Source organism: Oxyura jamaicensis, chromosome 27, assembly GCF_011077185.1.
Source record: "Oxyura jamaicensis isolate SHBP4307 breed ruddy duck chromosome 27, BPBGC_Ojam_1.0, whole genome shotgun sequence".
NCBI classification, from domain to species: domain Eukaryota; kingdom Metazoa; phylum Chordata; class Aves; order Anseriformes; family Anatidae; genus Oxyura; species Oxyura jamaicensis.
This window is the reverse complement of record NC_048919.1, coordinates 4,136,524-4,160,272: the sequence shown is the minus strand read 5'-3', so window position 1 is coordinate 4,160,272 and position 23,749 is coordinate 4,136,524. Positions and strand designations below refer to the sequence as shown.

Below are 23,749 nucleotides of genomic sequence, written 5' to 3'. Positions count from 1 at the left end.
GCAGATATGCATGCAATGAAGGTGCTCGGTTTGCTGTTTTGCACTCAACCCCCCCTCCCCCCCCCACCATTGCTTCACGTGATTTTCTCTTTTGAAGTACGAGTTTTTAAGTGAAAGCAGGGGCTAAGATGGAGTAAGCAACGTAAGATTGGCTCTGCAGGAGCTGGAGGCAAACTGCAGAGCCAGCCAGAGGCAGGGTCCGAGCTCTCCCCACGTTCTGCACTCCCGAGCCACCCCTGAACGCGCCAGCTCTAACCCCGTAACGCTGTTTTGCAGACCGTGCCGCATCTCGGCGCCCTAACTCACAGCTCACACCAGAGCTTTCCATCTGAGGTCAGATCTTCCAGAGAGAAAACGTGCCTAGCACTGCTCCAGGAAGGAAGGACAACCCTGTCCCTGACTGCAGGACTGGGGACAGCCGGGGCAAGCTGAGGGAGGCCGAAGCATTTTGCATCATCTTCCCACGCCACGCACAGGTCCTGCTGCCCTGGTGAGCGATAGGGAATTCTCCAGATTTCAGCAGCTGCTGCTTGTGAACGGCCTCTGGGGGAAAGGAGGGTCACAGAACTGCTCTGGCTGAGTCTGTCACCTTTCAGACCTAGGCTGTAACAACGCGACGGGGCTCAGCACCACTTGGAGAGGCTCAAGTAGGTGCAATCCATGAGCTGTCCTTTTCCCTAAGGAAGGGAGGGGAGGGTACAAGGCACGAATTTAAACGGGATGAAAGCCATCCGCTTGAAGAGAAGCGAACATCTTTAGTTATTCAACTGAGGAAGTGAGTTTGAAGGAATAAGCAAGCCACGGCGTGGTCCAAATGCTTTGGTCATTCAATTAGCTGAAGACTGATTTGGCCGAGCGCAGCCACCAGACGCGAGGTTGGCTCAGAGGCCAGAGCTCGCAGGCGGCAGTTTCCGTATCGGAAACGACACAACAGCACGGGTGCTTTCACTCCATATCCCAGTCAGATACAGAAAGCTCCGAGGGACTTACAATATCCCACCGCTAATTAATGCTGTTGGCCCTAAACCATTCTTCCCCATCCAGTTTGCATTAATGCAAGTATTTACAAAACAGTCAGAAGCCTTTAGAGCACAGGATCCAGCTTTAGAGCAACATTTCCAAGTTCACAAAAAAGAAAACAAACAACCATGTACTTTCCTATGTGTACGTATAGCAGAAACAATTAGAAAAGCCTGTCAAAACGGGCAGCCAGAAGCATCTTAAATGGTCTTTAGAGCTGATTTCAAGTCCAGGTTCAGCGAGCCTGGAAAGGACTTGCAACACTCCCTGCGAAAGGTGGAGCTGAAACAGCATCAGGTTTGGAAAGTAAATCCGCACAAGAAAGAAACAAAAACACACCAGGCTTTGTGGTCTAGAGGTCAGATCACTGTACATGCAAGTATCTCCCGAACACGAACATTACCGACACTTTTTTTTTTAATTTTTCAAGCATGAAACTGCTTCCATTTTCATTTGAATGCAGCTGCACTTTGAAACCAGCCCCACGGCAGCTCAGACACCACAAGATCATGATGGAGACAGAAGTAAAGGGAGGGTAATCGCCCAACACTCCTCATCTGCCTGGTAATGCTCCCGTCGCAGCCTCGCCCAGCCTCACTTCACGCAGCTCAGCCCGCCGAGGGACTCCTCCTGCACCCATTTTTCCTGTGCTTTACATCTTTCACCGACAACAATGGCACCGTCAGTTCTCGAGCTGCTCAACAGCCATCACCTTCATCGCGTCTCATCGAAGACCCTCCCTGAAGCACCGACCCGGCCTGCCTTTCAGCCACGTCACCTCTGCTCCCCCCTGGGGTAATTCCCCATCAGCGGGCACTGGTACAGCACCAACTGTTCCCTTTCCAAAACGCAGGAGCTGAGGCCTGAGGGGCAGACGCACGAGACAACGCTAAAGATGCTCAGCAGCTGCTCTGCAGGCGATGGGTAGGGCAGGGAACAGCCCCCGTGCATGGGAAACAGGCCGGGGGCACCTTTTGGTACGTTTCCACGTTGATTATTAAGGCTCCTCTTGTAACACCAAAAAGCCAACCTATCGGTAACTACGAGGACTGACCTCCACGAAGCCCCTTCCTCATTTAAAAGGGGGGCTTTGCCAGCAGCTTCTTGCACGTGCGGCGGTCCCGTGGTGCCCCCCCAGTCTCCAAAGGGAAGAGCTCACCGCTAAGCAAGGCTCGCCGTGCACGCATCCCCCTGCGCGTGCGTTTCACGGCTGACACCGACGTTAGCTCCTTATCACTCTAGAAAAAGCAGAAGCGTAATTATCGTCTTAAGGTATTTATTAATGATCTCTGTGGCAAGTTCCTATGCCTGGTAGCCGCTATCGAGCCAAAGGAAGGCGGGGAGCTCTGCAGAATGGTAGCAGCTGGAAGAGTGGCACCGAGGTTCCCTGTGGCTATGCACGACCCACGACACGCTCTGTAACTACCGGGTATGAAAGGCCACGTTTCCAGCAGCGCACAGCCACGCGGATTTTCCTGAAACAAACAGTCCCGCGTCTCCCAGCCGTGCTCAGACAAGACGGAGGCTACAACGCCGGCGCACCTCTACCTCCACGCTCTGCTGCTGTCCTGAGGTAAGGGGATAGGCACCGAACGCCCGTCAGACCCCAACGCACTGTGCAAAAGTTTATGCAAAAGCACGTGTTGGCCTTCAGCTTTCATCACGCAACAGCGCCTCTTGGAAAAGTCTTGGCACTCGCCACGTTAATATTAAACTACTTTAAGTCATGCATTCGGGTACAGTTTCATAAATATCTGTTGTACGCGTTTCCTCTCTCAGAAAAGCCATTCCATTTCCGTCCTCCGAGGAACGGTCTCACTCACAACCTGGAGAGAAGAAAGCCTGTCATACTCAGCTGGGGGGGGGGGGGGGAGGCTGAAATAATAAAAACCACACGGACAAACGCAGTACGCATCTCTGCATGGTGACAGAGGACCGAGAGAAGTCCAAACTGTACAGTGATTATCGACACACACAGGACGACACGTTATGAATCCGGAATGCCACACTAAAATAACTCCTGTAAACTCTGATTTACAAGTGCCATGAGAACCGGAGAAGTCTCAATGTGCATAGACCAGGATTTTAGTTCCCCAGGTATTTACCGTTCCAGAGCCTGAAAAATGCTAGGACCTTATTTTGCCCTCAGTGCAATCCGGGTGAGTCCATCACATTACACTGATGCAAAGGAAGTTTGAATAAACGTTGCAGAGTCTATTTTTGGAACCATTACTTAACGCTGGCTCATTTTAAAAGCTGACTTTTGAGTGAGTTATAAAATGCTTCCTTTATTCTGCAGTACTAGAATTTAAGCCCTTAAATCTTCCCTCTATGAAAGCGGATTGTCAAAAGTTCTGACAAACCAGAAACCACAGGACTGCAGGACTCAGCAGCAGCACCACGGCACTATTGCGACTCGTGGAAATGAAGTTCACTTGCATTGCGGTCTAGCAACTCCGTCCAACTAGACAGGACAAGTACAGCCCTCAACTGGAAGGAAGACAAAGATGTCAGCGTTCAAGGTAAGCGCTTTGTGCAATGAAGTCATTGCAATTTTTGTTCCTGCAGTCAGAAGATAAGTCAGATATATAAAAGTTAGTGTCAGGTTTCTCTAGGAAAAAGCCTTGCATGGATTTCTACACACACGTTTTCTCACCCAAGCAAAATTCAGCTCTACAAATGTCACTACACTACTGCAGGTCAGTTTAAGGAAACTCTGGATACAACAACGCTTCTGAGCCTCTGCCCCTTCACGCTGCTGCTGGGGAGTGCCAACACACTTTCTTTCAAAGCCCAACTTCTGAGCAAGGCTGCCTGAAGCGGTCAGACCACGCCACGCGCTGTGCTCCAGAACTGCTTCAGAGAGAGCGTTCAACTTGACCACAGCACCTCTGAAGACAAGATTCTTCACTTTCTAGAAAACCGGGCAGAATTCTGGAAGCAGTCCTCTCTCAGCTGAGGTCTTGCTGTAACACTACATTTATGGTGAAAAATAGGAGAGCATTCACGTTAACTGGCAGTGCCACTGAACCAAATCCATTTCCAATTCGAGGTGGTGCAGCTGCACGCAGCTCCGGGCTTTAAGCTCATCACTCCAGCACTTGTCCTGACATTGTGCAAGAGAAGCAAGCGACAGACCGTCAGTTCAGAGTTTGACTTTGCATTTTCTTGCTTCTTTGGACTAGTAAATTACTTCTATTTGAAAACTACTTGACTAGTTTAACATATTTGTACAGTTCTTGTAAACATTATGAGAACACACTGCTGCACGCACACAGTAACCATTTTCAATTAATAACCTGAATATTATGTTGCATTTCTTCAAAGCTAAAAAGAGCTCATCCACGTTACGGATCAGTAACACAAAAATCAAACGGAGTTTAAACCCAAGAAAATCAAGTTTAGCACAGATATTAAATGTTCAAGTAGATTAATTAAAAAACATACGGTGAAAAAATTCAGCCCAGAGCAAATTCAACATTCCCTTAAAAAGGACAATTCATGGAGTGGAAACACAAAGCCCTTAACTCGAGCTGCATCACAGGGAATTCTCACATAAGCTGCTCTTTTAAACCCAAAGAAGCATTTCTCTCTGATACAAAATTTTTAAGCTCACACATTATCGATTAAGTTAATGCCCAAGTGTACCGTTCTGGTAGAACCATGGCAGAAAAAAAATAAAAGACATCTGTCAAGTAAAATGCAATTGTATGAAGTTTGATTGAATCTTGGCAACATTTTCAGAAGATTAAGATAACTTACAAGTTACTACAAACCCTAGACATGCTGCCATATCGCACTTTGGAGCCAACCAAAACAAAACAGGAGATTACTTCACCCTCTCGCACGGCAAGATTCCAGGAGGACTTCAGGGAAATCCTCTCTGCTGAGGAGCAGGAACAGTCTGAAAGTACGGGCCAGCATGGAGGGACCAAAAGATTCAAAGCTTTATTTTGTTTAATAAAGTTAACAGTAAAACAAAATTCACAAGCCTTCCCCTCCCCGAGCTGGTTTCCTCTTCACACACAAAAGCACACAAAACAGAGGTCTCCAACCGAGAAAAATGAAACTGCTCTAAGTACAATGAGACATGATGAAGGAAGGAGTCTAAAGTATGTCCGTATTCAAGGCTAAAATAAGCAGATCAGGTATGTGTGTCTGTTTGTTTTTAGCCAAACTGGAAAAAGAAATTTCCAGGCCCAGAAGCTGAAAAAGAAAATGGAAGATATTAGCACTTTCAAAGTTCAAAGGCAACGGGGTTCAATACCATTCTGCAATAGCTGGATGCCAGGCCAGCACTTAAGTCAAACAAAACCATTTGGACAAGTGGGAGAGATCTGAGCTACACATTTCCAGCAGCTAAATTCCAACAGCTAAGAGTGGATTCCTGGTAATCCAGGGACAGGAGGCCTGGAGAAAGAATTCCAAGGATGAAGGTAAATGGGACACAAACCAAGCAAGACTTTCCAAAATTCACTTAACAGAAGATGTGATGGAACACACAATTCCCTAAGGGGCTTATTGACACTAGGTAAGTGCTGAGACCTTGCTCAGTGCTGTATAAAACCATCTTACTCTGCCGTGTGTGAAGAAGGCCTGCCCACACCTGAGGTTTGAAGGGACACGAGCGACAGCTCCTTCATTGCCTCCAGTCACCTCAAAAGGTCTGAAGGCAGAGACCCTCGGGAGGATTCAGCCTTATAAATGTTAAAGGCGAGAGCTGTGTGACATAGCACAGGACTTCTGACCAAGAACTGCCTTTTGTTGTTGAGCAACAGCAACTGTATCCGAGCTATGGTCAACTACTTACAAGTGGTAAACACCACTCGGATAGCCCATGCCTACAAGTTCCTTGAAAAGGGAAGCTTTCAAACATAGAAGAACTAGAACCAGCCATCAGCGGAGATGCTGTGCAAGGCTTTCCAAGAGCTTGCAGACACTTTTATGTAGAAAAGCCACATACTATTTTCAAACAGCACATCAAGCTTGGGGAAACTCCGCTGTCCTGTCAAGCTATTGGCGTACTTACCAATTCCAAAGCCAACAGGAGGACACTTCCACCTACCTTCAAAACTGAAGCCACCTGGCCCACCGAAGAAGGCCTTAAAGATATTATTTGCATCGAAGTCTAGAGGGAAGAAAAGGAAGTCGTAAGATGAAGTAAAACAGACTGTTACAGTTTTCAGTTTAGAAACTGCTTCTTAACTGAAGGCCCATAAAGCATTTCTGAAATGGAAAAAAAGCTATAAGCAAATAGCTGGCTTTGTCCACTGTAATGCAGCAGCACAGAACGCTGCTATACTGTGCTGCAGCAGAGTACAGGGCTACCGACAGTGGCAGAAAACAAGTAAAAGCAACAGCTGAGAGACAGTTCCAGTCACGGGAGCAACCTAAGAACTCTGGATAAGGAACATTTTGGACCCACAGCCTTTCTGTGCTGTGATTTTACATTGCCTACGAAAGACAGAAGTTTCTGAGTAATGGTACCTACTACCCAACAGCTCAATCAAGGATAATCTGGATTATACGGTGCCTATTATCTGCAACTTCAAACAGTCATTGCGTATCTGCCATTCAAATACTTCTGCAGACCAAACCAAGCCACTTCACAGGATTATTACAATTGAGAGGTCAAGAACAGCCAGGCTGCCTTGGAGGAGAAGGCAGACTAACAGTCTAATATTTTTTAAAGGCTGCCACTATGGAATACCATAAACACTTACCACCCATATTCAATCCATCCTCTTCTAGATCTTGGCCACTATCATAGCGGGCCTTCTTCTTGGGATCTGACAGGATGGTAAATGCTTCACCAACCTCCTTAAATTTCTTCTCCTCTTCCTTCTGTACTTCTGCACTTGCCCCACTGTGTCGGTCTAGCGATATAAAGACGAGGAAGGAAGCTTTGAGTTTCTAGTGTAAATGGAAAATACCACACATTTCTATTTACTATCACAGATGTATTTTAGATTTCTGGAGTCAGAAATGGTATTTGTCCAGAAATTCCCTCTCCTATTTATGCCTGGCTGTAAGTGATGGAGGGGAGACATGCATGGGGCAGAGGGATGAAAGCAACAACACATGCTCGAAGACAGCCTGTTTCTGGATACCTGGATGATGCATTAGTGCTCTTTTCCTGTAAGCCTTCTTGATCTCATCTTCAGAGGCATTTTTGTCAACCCCAAGGATTTTATAGTAGTCTTTCCGTTTGCTCTTTTTCAGTTCCACCTGTGCATTCTTTAGAAGTTGCTTGTGTTCTAGAAAGAAGTACAATGCCAAGGGAAAGAAGCTTTAGTATCAGGCAGTCTTCTGCTTTAAAAAAGGCTGACAGACCAACATGTTGAGGTGACCTGGGCTGAAGTATTCAAGTGCCACAAGGAGCCAACCCCCTTGGATTTATAGCCAGGCAGCTAATTAAAGTCTAACTGCATTTAACGCTGTTTCCAAATGTAGGTAAACATCCCAGTGCTATTGAACCAGTATAGAACCAGAACCACAAGGACTAAGGCTAACTCTGTCCATTTCATTTCAGGCTGCTAGAGAAGCAGGATGACTGTTAAGAACAAGAACCATAACCAGATATTCTGAATCGAACATAGTGCTTCAGCTGCAAGATAAATTCTCTTCTCAGCTTTCACTGCTGGGAGAAAAACCAGATTTTGAGACAGGAGTTTCAGAGTGCTTCCGATGACTTTCCCAGTACTGTCCCATTGGGTTGCAAATCAGAGCATTTTGGGGGAAAGGGAGGAATAAAAAAAAAACACAGAAGCAAAAACAAGAAAAACATTTGTCTTTTTTTAAGGAAAACATGTAAAGAAGAATGCTCATATGCTTACCTTTTGTTTTTTCTGTCTGATATACTTTTTCATAGTCTCTTACAGCATCTTCATATTGCTCTGTGTCCATGTAACTGTGGAAAGAAACAATGACTGACAAGGTGTACATCACAGAAAGCATCAAGAAGGGGGTGCAGGTACAAGCTTTCCAGATGGAGATGAATTAAGGAAAATACGTGCACTGGGCTGCAGGAAGAGCAATCATTAGAGGGACCCACAAAGGGTCACTGCTACACTGAACAGAAGCCCAAGCACCTGCAGTTTATGGGAAGTTCTGGCACAGGAGCCTGTTCTTTGGGCTCCAAGCTCAGACCGCAATCTCATTTGGCAGCACAAGTTCTACTTTGAAGATCTGATAATTATTTCATCCAACAGCAGGAAATAAGACCAGCCAGTGACATTTGAAGGAAGCTGGTGCAGCTGTACGCTAGCAGCCCTGTTTAGAAGCGACGATCCTGGCACCTCAGAGAGGGACGTGTGCCTGCCTTTTGGCAAGCCAGCCCTGCTCACATTTTACTGTATCACTACTGCTTACTGTAATTTAGCAATTACTGAGATGGAACTTCAGAAAAACACCGAAGGATGTAAATTAAAATGAATGCATGACAGGAAGGCTGCAGTAATGGTTTTGGTTCACCTATAGGCCAGGCAGCTTGGTCACAAACTAGGAATCATCAGTACCGAGCAAAGGAGCAAATAAATGTGCAGTCAGAACAGAGCTTGATGATTTCTTTGGTTGGTGCCAAGTTACAAAACATACAGACCCAAACATCTTTTGTACAACTCTCTCGGCCACACTGTACTACACTGCAGTATTATCTACAGTAGAAATATGTACAGCCTCAGCTGATTTCCCTTACAGTGGAAACAGGCCATCCCATTTCAAAATCCAGAGTGCTGGAAGCATGAAACAGCTCTGCACAGGTAAAATCTATTACTCCCAGAAACCTTTCTGAAACAGCTTAGAAGAGACAGGTTCTCTGGGAAAGACCATCATCCTATATTAGCCTTAAAAAAAAAAAAAAAGGCAAATCAAGCTTGAGAACAAATCTTGCCTGAACACAACAACAGATAGGCAGACCCAGACCCACGCAGGCAGGATAGACTACATACTTTCCTGTCTTCTCGGCGCCACAAGGAAGAGAAACAAATTCAGGGACTCTTAAGACAGAACCTTTTATTCATTTAAGCTTCAGATTTGTTACCCTGTCACTCAGTGCTGTAGGGAAGAGGTTCCTACCCACAAACCTGCTCAGCATGTCCATGATAAACATCTACTTACCATTGTGCTCTCCTCAAGTATGCTTTGATATATGTGTCATCCAGTTTTACTGCATTCGTGCAGTCATCTATTGCTTCTTCAAGTTTCCTAAGCTACAAAGTCAGACAGAAGTTAAGTCAGAAAAAAAAAAATCTGCTAATCAGCATTGTGATTTTAGGCAAGTGGAAGTTGCACAGAATTTTGAAAAAGTCTCACTGTTTTTGTGGATCTACATCTACGACATTTTTTCCAAGTCCCCAAAAGCACAGAGCTTTTCTTCTGTAAGGAAAAACTAGAAGCTTGGCTAGTGAAGCGGTACAACTACATGGTGCTGCTCTACAAAATGCACTTGGAAACAAGGGGCTTCCTGAGAATGATCTGAAGAATAAGATGTCCTGGATTGAAATGGAATAAACTTAGAATTATTAAAAGTGATCGTTTTCAGACACAAACAGCCACATAAAGTGTCCATTAAAGCTGCCTCTGACTTATTTTGTTTCCTAGGTTTTGAAAACAGCCTGTCTCTTGACCAAGTATGGGTGTCGAAAAGCCCCACTGATAGAAGAGGCACATCAACACAGAGACAGCTGAGGAGGAAACGTGCCTAGAGGAAATGCATGATGGAAATCTGAAGCACTGTCAAACAAATGCATCGCTGGAGAGTGCATTACCAAAATACAACAGCAGCTCCAACAAAGATGTAAAATTTTAAGTTACGTCAGATTGTTTTAGATCAAAAAAATAAAGCAAGACACAATCTACAAAAAAAATCCTCATTACCAGGGAGGAAACAAACAAGGATGCCTTTACGCTGATTAAGATAAGGCCACACTACATTCCTCCACTCCCTCCCACTCTGTGCAGCCCAAGTATTTGAGTTTTGTTTCTTTAGGAGTCAACTTCTTTGGCTGTTTGGAACAGATCCAATTGTTGTGCAAGCACAAAAACCTGAAATATTGCCTACAGCGCTAAAGGATCCAGCTGCCCCAGGAGCAGAGAAGCATATGCTTTCCAAAAGAAGTGATCTGGTATTTATAAACTACGTGGTGAGGAATCCAACCCAAGATCAAACACTACCTGCCAGGTGACCATTTCTTACCTTTGAATTAACTGTCCCCCGGTTGCAGTAGAGTTTGGCATTTGTTTTTATGTTATTTGGATCTATTCCTAGTGCTTCTGTATACAGTTCATATGCTAGTTTGTAGTTTCCTTCTTTAAATGCTTTATTCCCGTCTTCTTTCTTTGCTTTAAGTGCTTTGGCATTCTGAAAGAAAATATATCCTGGATAAGGATGGTAGGTCAGTGGTTCAGGGGTTCCAAACACCTTATTTTGCTGTGTATGGGTCTTCAAACATAATTGTCCTAATTTGGTTTCAGACAACATTGCAGGATACAGAAGTCACAGACTTGCTACAGCAGCTGAAATGAGATGTAAGCATTTTGATTTTCCCCAAAGAGAAGTGTCGAGGAAGAGCCAGTGCCAGTTACAGGCATTCTCTACGTGAACAAAGTTTGCCTAATGTTTAAGACGAGAACATGCCAGTGAAGTGATTTATGTATTTAAAAACAATAGGAGCAGGACCTCACCTTCTGAGAGCTTATACAGCTAAATAAATCTTTCAAAACTTGATTAAAGAACTACAACAGAGTAGAAAGGATGGAAGGAACATCCTGAAAGAAACAGTGTTTAAATACGGTCAGCCTGTAGGCACTAAATCAAATCTGTCTCAGAAGTTCTTAGAACTGAGAGACCTAGCTTTATTGCCCCTTGATCAGATATAGGAGCAAAAAAGAATGAAAGGGAGGCAGTCTTCAGAGAATCACAGCCTTCTGAGAAAGCTTCCAGCAGCTCACAGTTATAAGCAGCCCTTTCAGGAAGGACTTGACTCACTATTTGCTACTGGAGATCTCGGGGATGATTATTTTGAGGTACGAAGAAGGGATTGCTTCAGCAGAAGCAAGTGTTTGGTTTAAAGAAAAAAAAGAAAAAAAGAAAAAAAACACACTGTAATTTTGCAGTCCCGACCTCAATGCTCACAACTTACACGGCAGGCAAGACACGCTTTCTCATGATCAGGAGCCATTCTGAGTGCCTGGACAAAGAACTGCACTGCCTTCTCGATACAGTCCTCATAATAAAGGCAGAGACCACGGACATACAGAGCATCTGCATTTGTAGAGTCCATTCGTAAGATGTCACTGTAAAAAATAAACATGTTAAAAAAAGTCACCCTATTGCAGTCCCCTTCTGATCTCCAAAGCATTCCTCCTCTGCTGAGATATTTTATCAAGTCTGTGGCAGGGTTATTAACTGAGCCTAAGTACAGTTTCCCAATACAATTAATTGAAAAGGGGATAAACTCGTGCAAACGTCCTCATCACCATTTGCATTTTTTATATATACGTATCATCCCTCATTCGTTTCAGTTGGTGAAAATTGTAGTAGACAGGACATACCACCAGCTGTTACACAGGTTGTAGACTTTGAAGATGCTCACCTTGCTACAGACTGTGCTTCTGGGTAGCGACCCAGCAGTGCTAAACATTCGGCCTTGAGGATTTTGAATCGGTGACAAGCAGGAGCAAACTCCAAAGCACGATCCATGCAAAATACAACCTGATGTGAGGAAAACATGAATGTGAACAAAACAAAGATCCAAAGGCTTGGATTGAAAGGTTACCCCATTGCCACACTTGAGATTCCGTGTTTGTCTTCAGTCAGGAAGATAAGTGTGCAGCCAACTCTTCTGATGGATATACACACTTCATTAGGACGTCTTCCTTATGAGCACTTCTGTTTTTTTTTTTTAAGGGCTTTGTGTTTTAAGGTCTGTGGTCCCTGCTGTGTTACTACGATACAGCACAACACAGAGGATTCGAGGAACACCTGTGCAAATCCCATCCGTTTAACCCTTCTGAAATTGTAGGCCCCAAAGAAGCAGCCAAGGAAGACAATTCTGCCCCTGTTTTCTGCATTATAAAGACATGTGGGAGGGACAGAAATTCAATAGATTGAGACAGTTTGGACTGAACAGAACACAAAAAAGTACAGTGCAGGGCCTGATCTTACACTGCTCTGACTGCAATGGGCAGGGTGATCTAATAGGTCTTTTCCATCTCTGCCTCTCTGGTGGGGACATCTGCATGAGAACAGGGTCATTGTTCCACCAAGGTTCATCTGCCTTCCCGGCCCGTGACATCACGATGGCCCGCTGTGGGAAGCACTGTGCTCCAGACTGAGAAGCCAAAGGCTTCTGAGTGAGGAAGAGCAAGAGCAGCTCCAGAAACAAAGATGACATTTCATGTCAGTCTTCACAGTGAAGTGAGACAGCAGAATTAAATTATTAAATGCAGTCAGTGACAAAACCTGTATCAAATACTTCATGGTGCCACTCACCCTACAAAGCAAACAGTAACAGAGGATATTCAGCCTGAACCCTCTTTACTTTTCATTTGTTCAGTGCTACGAGACCACGAGCTCTGCCATTTTCACAGAAGCTACAGTTCATGACCCTGCTTCAGTAGCAAAAGCATGTTGTACAGCACCTCCCATCAGGACGCAGCTAGTACTAGGCAGGGGGATTAGACGTACATCTGGCTGAACTGGCCAGGTACGGTATTTTCTTCATGCTACAGGAAACAATCAAGTCGATCTTACCTTCCTGAAATCCCGTTTCTCAAAATCCACTTCAGCTATTTTTTCATATTCTAGCACGGTACTGGCATTCTTTAGCTGAAAGACAGGAGAACACAGTAAGCCTTGCAGGACAGTCACTGGCCTGTAACACTACCAAGCACACAAGTGACCAATCCCTGAAGTGTCATCGGTGCAAAAACTACTGCAGACCATGAAACAAGAACGCAGATCACAAGAATGCTTTTGCCATCATTATGAGTATGAAATCATGGAACCCGAGTGGTAGTCCAAGAAAACGTACACTTGTTAAAGAGACTCAAGAGAGGCAGCAGTCTTCTACATGCTGCTTCACCCACTTCCATACTCCCTTATCACCATTCCTCCCCTGGAGTGCTGGGGAAAGACTAGTTTTTTCTTAACAGAAAAGCACGAAGGCTATCATGCACAAAAGTAAACTATGTAACCCGTCAGTTTACTGGGAAACAGAGACTTCGACACCATCTGATTTTTTCATTACATCACCCAGTCGTTACTAACCATGCCTGTGATTCCACCTTGCAAATTAGAAGCAAAAGACTTGCCAGTTCAAATCCATTTCCTTCGACAGCCCCATCTCGTGGGAGTATTTCAGTTTTCCGAACCTCTTACCTCTTGCTGTGCCTGAGTATTCTTATGATCCAGTTCTAAAACTCGTTGAAAGCAGCGGCTGGCAGCCATGGCATTCCCTAAGGAAAGATGGCACTTCCCTTCCCGTAGATGGCCCTGAGAAGACAGTTAAAAGGCAGTTGCAAGAGCTGCAATAGGAGGAAAGAAGGGCATTCAGACGTGTATGAAATATGAATTTTTCCACGTACCCGTACAAAGCTATCATCCAATCTGACAGACTGCTGAGCATCTCCCAGTGCTTCTCGGAATCTCCCCAACATCATGAGGGTGGCAGCTCTGTTACCGTAATAACTGGCATTGTTGGGACAGGTATCTGGAGGAAATGTGAGAGCACCGAGTGTCATGTAAGCAGCATACTCAAAAGTCATTGTTGGATTCAAAATCCTTCCCAATTTGTAACACCTGGGTGACCTACGATGGTGCATGATGGCTTAGAACTGCAAATCAAACTATTGCTCTTCAACTATACACAGGATTTAACTCGTATAGAGCAAAAGCTTGTGGCTGGCAGCACTGATGACCCTGCACTGGACAGAAAGCTGGATTGTTTCCTGCTAAAAATATCTTGGGTAGAGGACAAACAAACAAACAAAAAAAGCTGTAAATGCCCCGCATGAGCACTAACTTGCACTATCAGTCTGGGGAAATTTTGTAAGGTAATTAAAGCCAGCAAAAAGCTTCCGTCCTGCATGTGCTGTTAGAAACCCTGCTGGTGTATTTGGAAATCAATAACCAGCTTTGACTTTTAGACACTGTATTCAGCAAAGATCATCATCATTACCAACTGCTCTCACCTATGGCTTTTGTGTAGTAGTTGTACGCTTCGTTGTAATCTTTCTTGGCGTAGTATGCGTTTCCTTGTTCCTTGAATGATTCTGCTTCTCTGCAAGGAAGTAAAACACAAGGGACAGAGCATCAGAACACATTCCGCCCAAAACCAAGATCCTGATCCCCAAGCAATCTTGTTGCAGCTCTTCAGTGTTCCAAACTCTTGTAGCTGGTTGCTGCAAGGTTTACTCTGTATGCGCAGTTTGTGAGAAAAAAGCACACCGCATCCTTCTGGCTCTCAGCAGCACCTGACCAGGGCCTTGATCAGGGACACGACCAACTCAGCTGAACATTGCAGGTGTGCAATAGCAGTCCGACCACACCTTTGGACAGCCTGTAGACAACCTCTAGAGCTGAGCAAAAATTCAGGTGGCCATGGTTAACCAAGTAGCCTACTTGCCTAAGCGACGCATAACCTTAGTAGTCATCGAAGTCAAAAATCTGAGTGTTATCTTGCTAAAGTAGCCCCATGCTTGAGAAGCAGGGCCAAGAACAATTTCTACATTCAAAAGACAGCTAAATAGAGGAGAAATCCGGGCACAAGTCTCAAGGAGAAGCTTGGCACTGCCTTGGCAACAGGTCCAGAAATAGTCCTCACACTCAAGAGCAAGCATTTGCAGAGAGAGGACATTTCAAAACACACAACATATGGTTTAAAGCCGCATCCCTTAAACTCTTGAAAGCACAGTTTCCCCTAATGGAAATGAAACCCTTCCCTATCTTCTACCTTCATTTTAGATAAGCAGTCAGAGAGAGAACTCGTAGCATGGTGTTGTGATGTTTAATTCAGTTTTACTGAATCAAGTTCAGTGATTGAATTCACTCGCTTGCCTCCTAGACTAACGTCAACGCGACGAGACCGGCTCTAAAGCAGCATCTCCATCTCCAAGACGCAGCCGTCGCTACTCGTGTCGTGCCTTTCAGCCTTCACTGCTGTAGCCAGAGCAACAGGCACTGCTTGTCCTCTGCCAGGAGCACTTGTACAAACAGAACCCTGTCCCCAAACATCAGGGCTAAGACTAGCTCAGGCTCCCTGCTCAATGCCCCACCAGGGCCGCAGCCAGCACGTCTACATGCCCCAGCCGCCGGCTCCAACAACCAGCGGCGAGCAGCCCAGCCGCACGGGGAAATGCACGTATCACGAGAAGTACAGCTGAAGCTGACCATCACAGGTCATCCTACTCCTCTCAGACAGACTGCCAGCTGGTCTGAATATAGCCTTTGCTGAAGCAGTGAAGCAGAGGCCAAGGAAACTAAAATAGCCGGGTGCACAGAGCGGAGTTGCACTCGCGGGCTCAACCACGGGTCGCTTCCAGGCTGTGCCGAAATGCTTCAGCATTTTCTCGAGGGAAGGATCCAGAAGAGAAGGTGTCTCTTTGCACCACTTATTGCGGCAAAGCTATTTACAGGGAAATCCAGGGTAAACAAATCCAAGCCAAACCAGAGGACGCGGGGACAGAGCGAAGAGTCACAGGGCTTTTTATATACAACTGCTTTCATCCGATTCCAGAGCAAGCACTAGCGCATCAACTGCTTGAGAGCAATTCTGATGCCTGAGGAGCTTTATTTCGGGATCTGGCAGTACAACTCTAACAGCCAAAGGCCTGAATCAGAGCAAGTCTCCAGCCTAGCAGGTGCTATAAACACGGAGATAATCTTTACCTTTACAATTCTAGGCTGATCTGTCACATGTGGTATGACCTAAGTGATCCAGGTCTCCGTTTCTGTGCATCTTTACAAAATCCAAAATTAGATTCAGCTTTGGGCAAGTTTCAGGACAGGGCTTTGCCCAGGGGAAGCAAAGACTCATCTTTGATAAATGTTATCCTTAAGAAACCCAAGAGGACAGAAGTCGACTGTCTTCACAGAAGGCTGTAGCTACAACGCATTCCGTGGAAAAGCAGTGGGGGTCTTGCTGTGTACTGATGACAGATCCCATTCCTCTGCGCTATCGTGAGCGGCCTCTATCAGTAGAGAAAAAGATTGAAAGGAAGACTGCATTTTAACAAGCTGCCAGGAATCAAAGACCTGAGGGTGCCGAGCAGGTCTGATAAGAGTCCACCACCGCTTTGCGTTTCTATTTTGGAAGTACCTAGAGATCAGAGCGTCACGTGGGAAATGCAGTTAGCTGCTGGGAGCCGCGCTCCCTACGAAGCTGCCAACCCAGTCTCCTCTCCAAAAGGGGGAACGCTGCCACGGCCCTGCAGCGACCGCAGGGCACGGCTCGGCAAAGGCAGCGCGGCACCGGCAACGCTCAGTGAGCCTACTAGGGAGAGAACAAAGGGAATTGTGTCGAAACAAGTTCACATGTTTTTAACCTCATTCAGGCTTGCCATTGGCCATTCCCACACAACCGCCTCATGCAAAGGGTTGTTTTCACAGAAGCAGCACAGTTTTGCCAGCTGGCAGAACAATAGACACAGGGCGCTGCCACTCCGAGGGCCTCGGGGGCCACAGCTCCGGTACGTGCCGTCGGCTTTCATTTTTAAGTTTCGCTATCAATTACACTCCCAACACGGGCCAGAAGCACCCCTCCGGTAACTCTGTTGATGTCAAACAACAGAAACGCAACGCAGCCACGCCGGCGTATTTAAATGCAGTAGGATGAGCAAGGAAGAGGGTGCCAAAGAAACGGGTCGGCGCAGGGCTCCGGCGGGTCCTCTTGCCACGGCTCCCGAAGTCAGCGGCACAGCGAGGTGCAGAGGCTGGTAGAAGACGTGCTCGTTCATCCGGATGGAGAAGTGGCATCCCTCCTGCTCCCCTGCCATACCCGAGGAGGTGCTTACCTGGCAGCCCGGCTCTTCGCAGAAGCTGGCACGCTGAACAGCAGCTGCCAACACAGCCCCCTGCGGGCTGCTCGCACGGCTAGAAGCCATTATGGGCTTGCTGGATGGACGTGTATCATAACCGGTGGGACTCATGCTTTGTATGATCAAAAACGGGTCCAAATACAGCCTTTTTATTGACTATTACATATCAAGCATTTCAAAATACTGTGGAAGAAAATAACCAGCAATTCTGCTCTGCCCTGGCAGTGAGAAGTTTAACCAAAAGTCTTGTTTCTGTAATTATAAACGGGAAAGAAAATCACAGATCCCGTTTACGTACCTTCGCTCAGAAGTTCCTCGTTGTATGGTCTAAAGAGAAGCATGAACGGAATTATTGGCAGAGCTCATCTCTCTGAGCCTCTACGGTAACCTGCTTAGCCGACCAGCCCCTGATTCATACGTCTTCCAGCAATTTTACCTGTCATGTCAGAAGGAAGCACTGCCTAATAGCTAGAGGGCTGGCTGCCAGAACACCCCGTCTGCCAACAAACTGCTGGGAAAAGTTGGGAAAATGGGAGAAAGAAAACAGATACATAGCAAAATCAACTTTCACAAAGCACCAGTATTATGAAATGCTAGAGAAAACAAGCGAAATAATGACTTCTACTCTTTTTTTTTTTTGGTCTGTTTCCCTTTTATGCCTTTATTTTAGCACAGATTGATATACCGACAAGCCACAACACCTCAGCTACCAGTGGCAGAAAGGAAATACGCAAATATTTCTATTGCTCACATAGCTTAAAGCTTAGTGATGAAAAAAAGATGAGAGAAAAAAAAAATTCCTCCGCAGCACAAAGACAAAGCCAGTTGCTGGAAATGCAAGCCTTGTGGTCTGAGATCCTAGACACAGCAGAGAAGCATCTCGCCCCAGTTGTGCTCCACTGACATAGAAAGCACACAGAAAACAGTTCTTGTTTACCACTTGCTCTAACAAGAAAAAAATGCAGATCTCCTGATATCACTGGTAATTGTTCCAATCCAAACAGATGCTGCAGCCTGAATGAGATCATTCTGCATCTCGCACTGATGTAGGCTGCATTCCCCACTTGCTACTTTTGAAACTGAAGAAGAATCGTGCTTTGCTAAAAATACGCCCCAGGCTGAATGGGTTGCTTTGTTCGGAGTGGGTCGTGTCTTCTCAGGGCCTCTCCACAACGAACGCAGAGGACAGGGAAGAGCCACCCTGAGGACCTCGGGAAGAAGCTCGTCTTTCATTGCTTGCGTGCACCAAGGGCTCACAGGGAGGGAACTGTTTGGAGTAACTCTCCCGCCCCCCCCATGAACCAGACAATTTTTTTTCCCCCTTTTATAACATTTGTCCGATTCTTCCCCTGTCACCCTGGAAGACCTGCCGTCGACGCAGGCAGCAGCCACCCGTCCCTGACGCTCCTCTGGTGCGCCCAGAGGGCGGAGGGTGCCACCACCACGCTCCTGCCCCTCGCTGCCCGCCTGGTGGGAGAAGGAGCCGTCACAAGGCTCCCTCTATTCCCCATGCCCTCTGCTGAAAGCTCAGCCCCTGCTCGTTCCCAGAACAGCCGAGCTATGAGAAGCAGCCAGCCCGCGCAGCAGCGACACAATCCCACGTTTGCCTAACAACTTCTGCCTCCTCCTCAGAGCTCGCACACGCGGCCCCCACGCGAATGCCGATTGCGGCTTCCACCCCTCCTACTCCAGCTCAGAGGGAAGAACACGCAGACCTACCTTGCAAGGCGCCTTGTTTTCCTAAATCATCAGGATCTGTAGAGGAAGCACCTCCCAGGTGTAGCTGTGCCAGCACAGACCCCGCTCCTACACTAATGCAGGGGTACACGCACTCAAAGCCACGCTATCCAGCTAAAGATTCACCATTTCAGCAGGCAGCACACTTGGTACCTCTCAGCTCTTACAACCACTACTCCTGCTTCATCTCCTGCCTCCATTACAGAAGAGACACCCCCCCAAAAAAAAGAAAAAGGATTTAAGGAACACTGTGAAATCCTATTAGAAAACCCAAGTATCTCAGGGTCACTGGGGCATTGTCCAAAACCAAGAAACCCAAAGAAATCAGACTTTTAACTGGGCCAGCTTCTGCCCAGTGGACAGCCACGCTGTGTCTTGAGCCTGGCAAATCTGTCAGGCCTCAATTTCGATGGGGATGCCCCAAACCAAAAGGAACACACCTGCCTTTGCCAAGCCATCCTTGCAGAGACTTCTTCCTTAATAGCACACGGTGCCTCTACCCCGCAGTTTCCTCGTTGAAATCCAGGCGAGATTCTCAGCTGTCAGATATTACTCAGCTGCTTGGGTAAAATAAGTTTGGTGATCTCAATACAGTTTACAGCAGGCAGATGTCCAGGGCTTAAAATTAGCTGTCTTATTCGCCACTGGACATACTATACTCTTCCCCTCCCTTCTCTCAGGGCTCACAAGGGAAGCCAAACACTAAGTGGGCCACAGACAATAAATACCTCTCCGTGTGCTGTTCCAGGTTAGGTTTTCACTTTGCAGCTGAGGATTTTGAGTGAAGGGAATATATAATCTCATTAGTAGCGTCGGTGTTTTCCGACTCCGGTGCGTGAAGGAAGATTGCAGGGGCAAAAACAGGCCCCCGAATACAAACCACAAAATCACCTATAACACATCCCGTGATCACCTTCCGGGGCTGGACAGTCTCACGCTGACCCTATTGCAGCAGAGACCGAAAGGGATACGGAGCAGAAGAGCAAACCATGCAAGGCATTTCCCTGCACATCAGCACCCCCCATTGAGCAAGGAGTGGGTTTACGACCAGCTGCGACGGATCAATGAGAACGAAGACGCTTACTCACAGCGTGTCCCAAACCAGGGAAATCTTGAGTCTGTGTGCGCTACTACCTGTGGAAAACTTGGGTCTGAATGTAAGAACCCTGTATGGATACTCTAAAGGCTCATCAGCTTAAGCACAAAATAGAAAGAGCTGCCTTGGGGCCTCAAGTCTTCCCACAAGAGTGGCTGCGAGCAAAATCGCTAATCATCAATCCAGAGAGCGTACAAAAAAAGCCATGCTGTCCTCTACGCACGCCCCAGAACGTTCCCAATACCCGAGGACAAACTCAAGAGGAAGACCGAAAGCCACAAGAACTAAAATAAGCCACAAGCAGAGAGCAGGAGCGAAGAAATGAGCCAATCCTCGCCCCGCAGCCGCGAGTGAAAGCAGCCAGATGAGTCCTGAACTTTAATTACGCGGTTATGTAATGCATCTCGCTAGCAGAGCTCAGTATTAACCTACTTCATACTAATGGCTCAATCATTTCTGGCAGGGTCACACCATAGCCTTCCTGAAAACCCACAGAAGGGTCCAGAAGCAGCTAGGGATCGCTTTGTTCCACAAGGGCCTGAATGAAGGAAGCCAGCCAGCTGTAAGAATTACATGGGAAGACGACTGCATCTACAGCATCATTCACCCTAAAAAAGAAAGTAGAGATAAAGAAAGGCTTCAAATCGCAAGAAAGGCTTCAACTGCAGGTACTGAACATCTTTTTCAGGCTGTATGCAGCATCTACCTAATTCAGAGCATTCAAATACTCTGCAAATGTATGGGAGACTAACCGTCGATGCGAGGAGCCTCTGCTGCTCCTCATATTATCCTAAGATCATAATTAGGCATTAGCAAAATAGGCTGGATTTACAGCCTGGGAAACTCAAGTGCCCACGTGCAAGCGGAACAGGAATACTGGAACAGACTATTCCATCGCTGAGGCTGATCCACCACCAGAGCCCCTCCAGCCAATTCATCCCCCAAAAAGTCCTGGCAGCGCTCCCTGTAAAAGCAGTCAAAGACATTATTCACGAGGAACCTGACCAGGATGCAACCCGTTTCACGTAAAACAGCAGTGGAAAGATTCGTGCTAATCATCTACACCTGACAACCTCCAGGCAACATCTGTTGGACTCCTCAGTGACCCACATTTAGCCGAGGTCTGAAACCTTTCTGACTTCTGCACAATTTACTTTGTGTGGCAAATTTCACGTTCATTGTTGTATTAAGGTTAACTACGCTTCCCTGCTGAGGCATCAACATATCTGAAGTCTGCAGCAAAAGCACTGTAAAAGCAGCAGTCGGTACAGATCATTTCACAATGTTTTCCAAATGATTTGAGATACCTCTTTTTAAGAGGCCTCTGCATCCTCCAACACTGAGGAAAGAGGAGAAGGATCCAGTCTTAAACACGGACATCAGACAGAGCCTAGAGCTGCCAGGAGGATGACAAGGAAATTATCCCTGGCAAAACCCCAGCAACCCCCAGCTCTCAGATCCCAAGCTCTCAGATCAGCTGGGACAAGGGAAAAACAGCTCCCAGGGGTTAGAAACCTTTACAATTCAGAAAGAACAGTGACTTTTGGGGGATGGACCAGCCCCTGACTGCACCACAACTCAGGCCCTGCCCACCAGCTGCTGCCCAGCAGAGGCACTAACAGCACCACAATCTAGCAGATAAAATTAATACGGTTACATCAACCCTCTTTTGTAAGGACCCTCACAATTTGCGCGGCCGCAAACAATCATTATCCTGTGACCGCACTCTATTCCTGTCCCTTAAACAACTTGTGAGTGAGCCATTCAGCGCGTTTACAGCTGTTTCAGTGCATTACAATCATTCTGAAATACTCCCTGCTTTTGCCAATTTTGTTACTTTAATTAAGCCACAGAGAACAGAATCACGCATTCAGACAAGGTTAGTCCTTTAAGCAAAGTATCCGTACCGTGTCACGCTGTAATTCCGAAAGTACGGAACACAGAAACCCTTGATGCTAACTAGCACAACAGTTCAGTACGGGTTTTCATTTATTTTTTGCTGCTTTCTGATAGAACCTAGCACAGTCACAGCGTAAAGGCTGTATTCTATCAGATTCAAGAGTACATCTGCGTGTGCCCACTGCCTGTGCAGCCCTTACACAGCTCAAGATGCTTTACAAGTGTTAGGCACTTAATTAAGCCTCCAACTACTCTCCCTAATACAGTGACTATCACCCTAATTTACATTAGATCAATCGAGACAGAAGTTAAGCAACTTATGTAAGCCTGCAAGGGGCGCACAGACAAGAAGCTAACGCACAGGAGATTCCTGGCCCCAAGGAAATCTGCTCTGGCCAGCAAGCGTGGCTGTTTAAAGCCTATACTTTCTGACCAAACAAAAAGAGAATAACTGCCTGTAGAACGTCATCTACTCACACCTGATTTTATGTCGTTAAAAGAGAAACGATATCCCAAAACAACAAGGAATCACTGTGAGAGCACCTACAGAAGCACAGAGGGACTGCATGGTAATAACCACGAAGGGTGGTACCGGCCTTACCACGCCAAGGCAACCCAAGATGACCTAGACTGGCCCTGTTCTTCACAGCTGAAACTTCCCTTCAGGGCAGGACAAGGACCAAAGGCTTATTTCCACGGCTGCACTCCTGCGCCCATCACTTCTGCAATGAAAGTCGGGGAGGAGGAAGGAAGGGTAACGTTAGAGGTCACCGTGAGAAGATGACAGTGCCTTCAGCGTGACTTTTACATTTGGATGTTTTTAACATTTCAAACATCACGTTTAATTAGCCCGGGGGAACGAATCTCACACGATCAGGGCTTTCCCAACTTTACGGGCCATGCAATTTGCCGGTATCCTATGCACAACGCACAGGTGCCTCTTCAGCAAGATTTAATTGAACTCCTCAGAATGACATCACCAGGAAGCTCGCTCCCTCCCAGTGCTGCTCCCCAAGCCTTCAATTTCTGACAGTAAAATAAGCAGCGCAAAACACCTCAGGCCATCAATATTATTTTTGAAGATTGTATTCCTCAGAGGCCACTTTCAGGTTTGTTTGTCCTTACGATTTTATCAACTGCATAATTTTCTGGAACAATTGCCTCACCTTCCACAGAAGGAGCTCTCTCCTTCCCAGTTCCCCGGGAGATAACAGACTGCCAGCTTGAAATGCTGCAGAACCAGCAGAGTTTCCTAGACATTGGACTTTCCCCATTTCATTGCCTGCAGTGCCTGCAATGCTCCGCCGCTGGCAGGAATGAGATCGCTTGCTCTTGAGATGAAAATGAGCAGCCAGGAGAAAGGCCAGGATTCCTACCTGCCCCAGCTGACACCGCTCCCCCGGGCACGCTGAACCAGACCACTTCAGAAATAAACCAGCTACTGGAACTTTTAATAGTTACTGGGAGAGGCTCTTTAATCACATTAACGTTTTCAGAGCATGACACTGGCCTACAACTGACTTTTTTTCCCCCCTCCATTATGTCCGGCAAAGCAGGACAGCGTAAGAATTGCTTCAACTACCACTAAAAGACTTCAAATGCCCCAAATTTCAAAATTTCAAATGATTTCAAAAGATTTCAGGCCAAGGAAGTCAGGTACAATACAGCGCTAAGACAACTGATACAGAAGAAGCGAAGAACGATCAAACCTAAGAGCTTGAGGCTGCCCCTTCCAGAACTTAATCATTTCTTCCTCATCCTAGTGAAAGCTTTCTTTAGAAATTAACCAGTGTGGTCTCAAGAGGGAAAGGATGTTAGTGATATCCCAAGACACTCGAGCTCCAGTTGACTGAAGACAGCTTCGCTCCAGGATGTGCAGAGAGAGAGAAAGCCTGGTAGGGATGGGAATCCTGGTAGGGATGGGAATCCTGGTAGGGATGGGAATCCTGGTAGGGATGG

The 23,749-nt window shown here is 46.4% G+C and overlaps 1 protein-coding gene across 2 annotated transcripts in view; it reads right to left on the bottom strand.

Annotated features, from left to right (window-relative positions):
- Positions 1-100: 100 nt before the first annotated feature.
- DNAJC7 (DnaJ heat shock protein family (Hsp40) member C7) overlaps positions 101-23,749 on the bottom strand; it is a 24,396-nt gene continuing 747 nt past the window's right edge. Inside the window, exons 1-14 of one of the 2 annotated variants that reach the window (XM_035347596.1) lie at positions 21,199-21,236; positions 14,215-14,303; positions 13,609-13,733; positions 13,403-13,516; positions 12,776-12,850; positions 11,616-11,734; positions 11,163-11,316; positions 10,217-10,381; positions 9,139-9,230; positions 7,857-7,930; positions 7,131-7,277; positions 6,744-6,896; positions 6,086-6,148; positions 101-5,226 (exon numbers count right to left, since the gene is read on the bottom strand). In XM_035347596.1, coding sequence (XP_035203487.1) covers positions 5,189-5,226; positions 6,086-6,148; positions 6,744-6,896; positions 7,131-7,277; positions 7,857-7,930; positions 9,139-9,230; positions 10,217-10,381; positions 11,163-11,316; positions 11,616-11,734; positions 12,776-12,850; positions 13,403-13,516; positions 13,609-13,733; positions 14,215-14,303; positions 21,199-21,221 — 1,431 coding nt within the window. In that variant the 5' untranslated portion in view covers positions 21,222-21,236 and the 3' untranslated portion in view covers positions 101-5,188. Of the gene's footprint in view, positions 5,227-6,085; positions 6,149-6,743; positions 6,897-7,130; positions 7,278-7,856; positions 7,931-9,138; positions 9,231-10,216; positions 10,382-11,162; positions 11,317-11,615; positions 11,735-12,775; positions 12,851-13,402; positions 13,517-13,608; positions 13,734-14,214; positions 14,304-21,198; positions 21,237-23,749 lie in introns of those variants that run through there. The other variant, XM_035347595.1, reaches the window with a different exon arrangement.